Source organism: Rhea pennata, chromosome 1 (assembly GCF_028389875.1).
Source record: "Rhea pennata isolate bPtePen1 chromosome 1, bPtePen1.pri, whole genome shotgun sequence".
Taxonomy (NCBI): domain Eukaryota; kingdom Metazoa; phylum Chordata; class Aves; order Rheiformes; family Rheidae; genus Rhea; species Rhea pennata.
In genome coordinates, this window is record NC_084663.1 from 85,670,458 (window position 1) to 85,674,908 (window position 4,451).

Genomic DNA, 4,451 nt, shown 5'->3' on the forward strand with positions numbered 1-4,451 from the left:
ATGACCAGTGTGGCTTGTGGAATAAAGCAACTTGAAGAATATGCCTATTCATATGAGAGACAGTCTGCCAGAGGTTAATAAAGGTATTGGCAACCATCAAAAGCAAAAATTTGGTTTGAAAACATCAGAACACTAAGAGCTTATTGATAGCTAGAAAAGTCCAGAAAGATGAAAGCAGGATAACCTGAGAGCAGTAATGTTTTCCACTTTGGATAGGAGGACTGATGGCAGGAAAGACTGGTCTTAGCCCAAAATTAGAGTTGCCTGTCCAGCTTCTAGCAGTGTGTTCTAGTCATCCCATGGGTGACACAGAGTGATCCCTCCAGGGGCAAATGCATTCTTGGAGACTCTGAGTCACATATCCATATTGGAGCTTTTTTTTTTTTTTTTTAATTACATCTTATTCTTCCACTAAATGCTTGCTCTCTCATCTACCTTCAGTTCACCAGTTCACATCTTTATGCTCAACCCAGAAGAAGGGCCAAAAAATCGTTGATGCTTATAACCACCACAATGAATAGAGAAGCTCCAGCTTTGAGGAGACAGAAAGAGGGATAATTCCTACCAGACAGTAGCTGCCAAAGAGGTTGTAGCGATGGGTTACTTCATGTGTAGTAATTTGGTTAGCTGGGTGAAACTGGTAAAAGTTATGACAGGAAAGGTGAGATAGCCTGACCTGTGTGGGTCCTTCAAACTAAAGTTTCATCATTCCTGGAAAATTAGAGAACTAGCAAAGGAAGCAAACTGTAGAAAACTGTACAAAGAATTATTACCTCTAAAGCAGGATTATAGTGTCTGGGCAATCACAGAATGCATTGTAGTATTTTTAAAATCCAGCTACAGAAAGAAATGATCATGTAGAATGTATTTTAAAGATGCTCTCTGGAAAACCTCTCACCTCTTGTATTTTACTACTGACAGCAATTTGTATGTCTTCATTTCAAATGCTTTCTGCTCTTTCCTCAATGTTTTATCTTAGAAACATTCTTTCCAAATCTTTTAACTAAACCTCAACCTGTCTACTCACTATGAAGATCTATTCCTCTTACAATTGTACTTCTTACATGTGGAAAATGTTTGAATTCACTCTATTTAGCAAATAGAATAGAATTTTCAAAACGTGCATATGCCATATGGGAACAAGAATCTGACTTTATTATTTTAACACTTGTGCCCTTTCTCTCACACTTGTACATGTGTTACATGTCCAGATCTTACAATGCTAAATGCCATATTTTCTTGTAAATTACTCTGGAGAATTACATGTTTTTGCAGAAGAGTAGAGCAAAACGGACCAGTGGAGTATTTCAGTAAAAAAAAATTCAGTTTCATCTCGTTCATATCTCCCTGCAACTTTATGATTCTAAATTGGGACATTCAGCGCAGACATGCAGTGAAAATTACAATGTTCAAAAATCTCCACATGCAGGAGACAACACAAAAACCTTCTATGTAATAACCACTTTAATGCATCCGATTAACAGGAGAACTGACCTGAGGCCACAATATAAGCCATTCTTTTTGTTTCTTAATGTAAAAGAATCCATGATAAGTTTTTCCCATAAACTCTAAAGTGATGTGTCAGAAAACTGTGAAATTCAGGGAGAGATTTATCTATCAGTTCTAAAATAAAAATATAGATGTGCAAAGTGGAATATTAACAGAAATTAGACACCTGAGCTCAGAAAATTCAATAATAAAAAGAGTAGTTCTGCTACTGCATAACTTCAGACACATCTGTATTTCACAGTGTTGGAATGTCACAATATCTGGTCTGCTGCTTCTACCTGCGCCAGTGCTATGGAAAGTACCCCAGCTCCCCAGCAACCATGGAAGTCAGGCAGACACAATGGAATAAAAGGGAAGAAAATGTCCAGATCTCTCCTGGCTAAGTGAACGAGTATAGTCTCCTACTTAGAATACTCTTTACCTTGAGTGAGGTGCCTTTTCAAGGTGGAAAGCTTCCTATTCTTCTTAGTAATGTCCTTATCAAATCATTTCTTGAAGTTAAGATGACTCTTTGTCAAGTGCAATGAGTGAGGGACCCTAAATATTTTTCCTCCACTTTATAGCTGTTAGGATATTTATTTGAAAGGTGGGACACTGGACCAGATTCTCTTCCAGCCAGAGTGAATTACTTGGTCACCAAACCATTAAGTCATTCTTCTTTTGAAAAGAGGCCGGAGTGCTAAGGCTGACAGCTTAGACCAGACTCAAACTGTAGTCTCAAAGAGAATGAGGCCAGAACCTGGGAAAGCCTACTAATACATTAAATCAAAGTTCTGAACAAAGATTAGTGGAACTAATACATAAATGAACTACCAGCAAGCAAAGGAGTCTCTGGCTGCAAAGATGGATCTGAGTAATGGTCAAGTTAAGGCTGGAGCACAGTGAGTGGACAAAAACAGGAACTAGAAGTGGGCCATGAGCAGTCAAAGCAAAGAAATAACACAGTAGTTCAGCTCTACATTATAATGCCTTGATCAGCAAGAACAAAATGTAGGCTTGCTTCGTTAGTTAGTTGATAGGAATGAACTGCCAATCAGTGTAATCCCTGCCTTTCTCTGAAGCTGGATTTGGTGTGTTTCATCTGTATACTTTTGTTTCATTAGGAGAAATGGAACACACAGTACCAGGCTCTAAATGTCTTTCTGCAGGCCTGGTACCCCCAGTGAGAATGCTTGCCAAACAGACACACAGGTGAAGGAAGTGGAAGATTTTTAACTGCAGAATCTTGGTTTGGACACACCTACAGGCATTGCCAAGAGGCTCAGGATCCTCAAACAAGTTTAAGAAGCTTTAGGAGTTTATGTATAAAATTTAGTTCATCATATTGTTCCTGAAAATGTCTTATATTTCATACTCTCTGATATTGAAATGATTTTTCCCACTGCCCCAAAGTTCTCATGAATGAGAAGCAGAGAGGGGCATCAGGTCCACCACTAGCATGAGAGAAAATACAGACATTGAAAGTCCTCTCCATCTTTACATGTATAAATTCAGAATGATTTGTGAAAACTGGAGTACAATGCAATCTTAAAAAATGCATCTAAGTCCTTTAAGTGCAAATCATTTCTCTGAACTGAAAAAAAAACAGTAATTGAATCTTTACCTGATCTGCATGCTTAGAGAATGCAGCTGGGCTATTAATCATCGAACAAATGTAAAATAATAAATCACTTACTGTGAGACTCCTTCCTCCAAGAAAAATAGGTGAGCATGCACCAGTAACAGCTACTTGGGACTGGCATTTTCTTGCACATCTAGGGCTTTCAGGAGTCCATGAAAAGCTGGGTAAAAATTATGAGTTCTTGAGAGTTGCTATTCCCACTTTATTTTATCTTATTTTTCTCATAATTGCTATAGTTGAATCCATGGCAGGACTACTAGCAAATGGAACTGTCTTGTCTGTCAGTTCAACTAGCTGCATGAGGAGCAAAATATTGTCCTCCTATGACATGATTATGATCTTTCTGCATTTATCCAGGTTCTGTTTTCAGTCCTGGATGATGCTCAATTTGTTCCTAAGTTTGGTCTACCCAGCTTCCTAATATATGGAAAATAATTTTTTTCTTTCAAGACAGTTTTTGTCTTCCTGAATTACTCCATCTGCTGGTTTACTGCCTGGCTTAGCATCTTCTATTGTACCAAGGTTGCCATTTTTACACAGTCTTTCTTTATCCAGGTGAAGCAAAGAATTTCCAGTCTTATGGCCTGGATACTAATAACATCATCTCTTTTTTTCCTTTGCAACCTGTCTTCCTTTCTTCTGGGATATCTACAATGTGCACAACAACTTACTACACCATTAACTGTGACAAACTCTTCAGAAAGCAAAGCCACAATGAAAACTAGTTTGTTTTTATTGATTCTTGTCTGTAACACTGGCATAGCCTTGCCTTTGATAGTTTTGTTGTTTCAAGTATTCTGTTAATTAGAGACAGATGCAAAATAATGCAACTGGCCTCAAGGATCTGTGCTTAGAGGCCCAGATAGGTGCCATAAAGCCAGTCTTCTCCTTCCTCATCCTGTATGTTATACATTTTATTGCTTTGGTTCTCATTTCTTCCAACATGTTTTTACCTTTCAGCATCTGGGAAGCCATATGTGTAGCTGCCTGTCCTGCAGAACACTCTATAATCTTAATCTGGAGTAACCCCAAATTTTGAAAGCTGCCAGTTAGGATTTGGCACCACACAAACTGTCAAATGAGACCTAGATCCATGTAAAAGCCCGTGAGCTAGGCTGGGCTTTCTAGTTTAGATCTACATGAATTAAATCAAAGTCACTGGAGGTATAAAATAATAGAAACATGAATGAGTAGCTTTTATGGCATTGATCTGGAATCACAAAGATGCTAGGAATGTAAGATTTTGCTTATTTTAATATGAATCTTTTAATGAAGATTTCTGTGAGTTTTCTCCTATTTTGAAAGGTGATTGACTGTAAAG

At 38.0% G+C, this 4,451-nt stretch overlaps 1 protein-coding gene across 1 annotated transcript; it reads left to right on the top strand.

The window, feature by feature from the left end:
- TAS2R40 (taste 2 receptor member 40) lies at positions 1 to 4,229 on the top strand. Its single transcript, XM_062571710.1, is given in 7 exon segments — positions 1 to 73; positions 3,268 to 3,561; positions 3,564 to 3,739; positions 3,741 to 3,795; positions 3,798 to 3,905; positions 3,908 to 3,934; positions 3,937 to 4,229. Coding segments are annotated over 7 exon segments (1,026 nt in total).
- Positions 4,230 to 4,451: the final 222 nt, after the last annotated feature.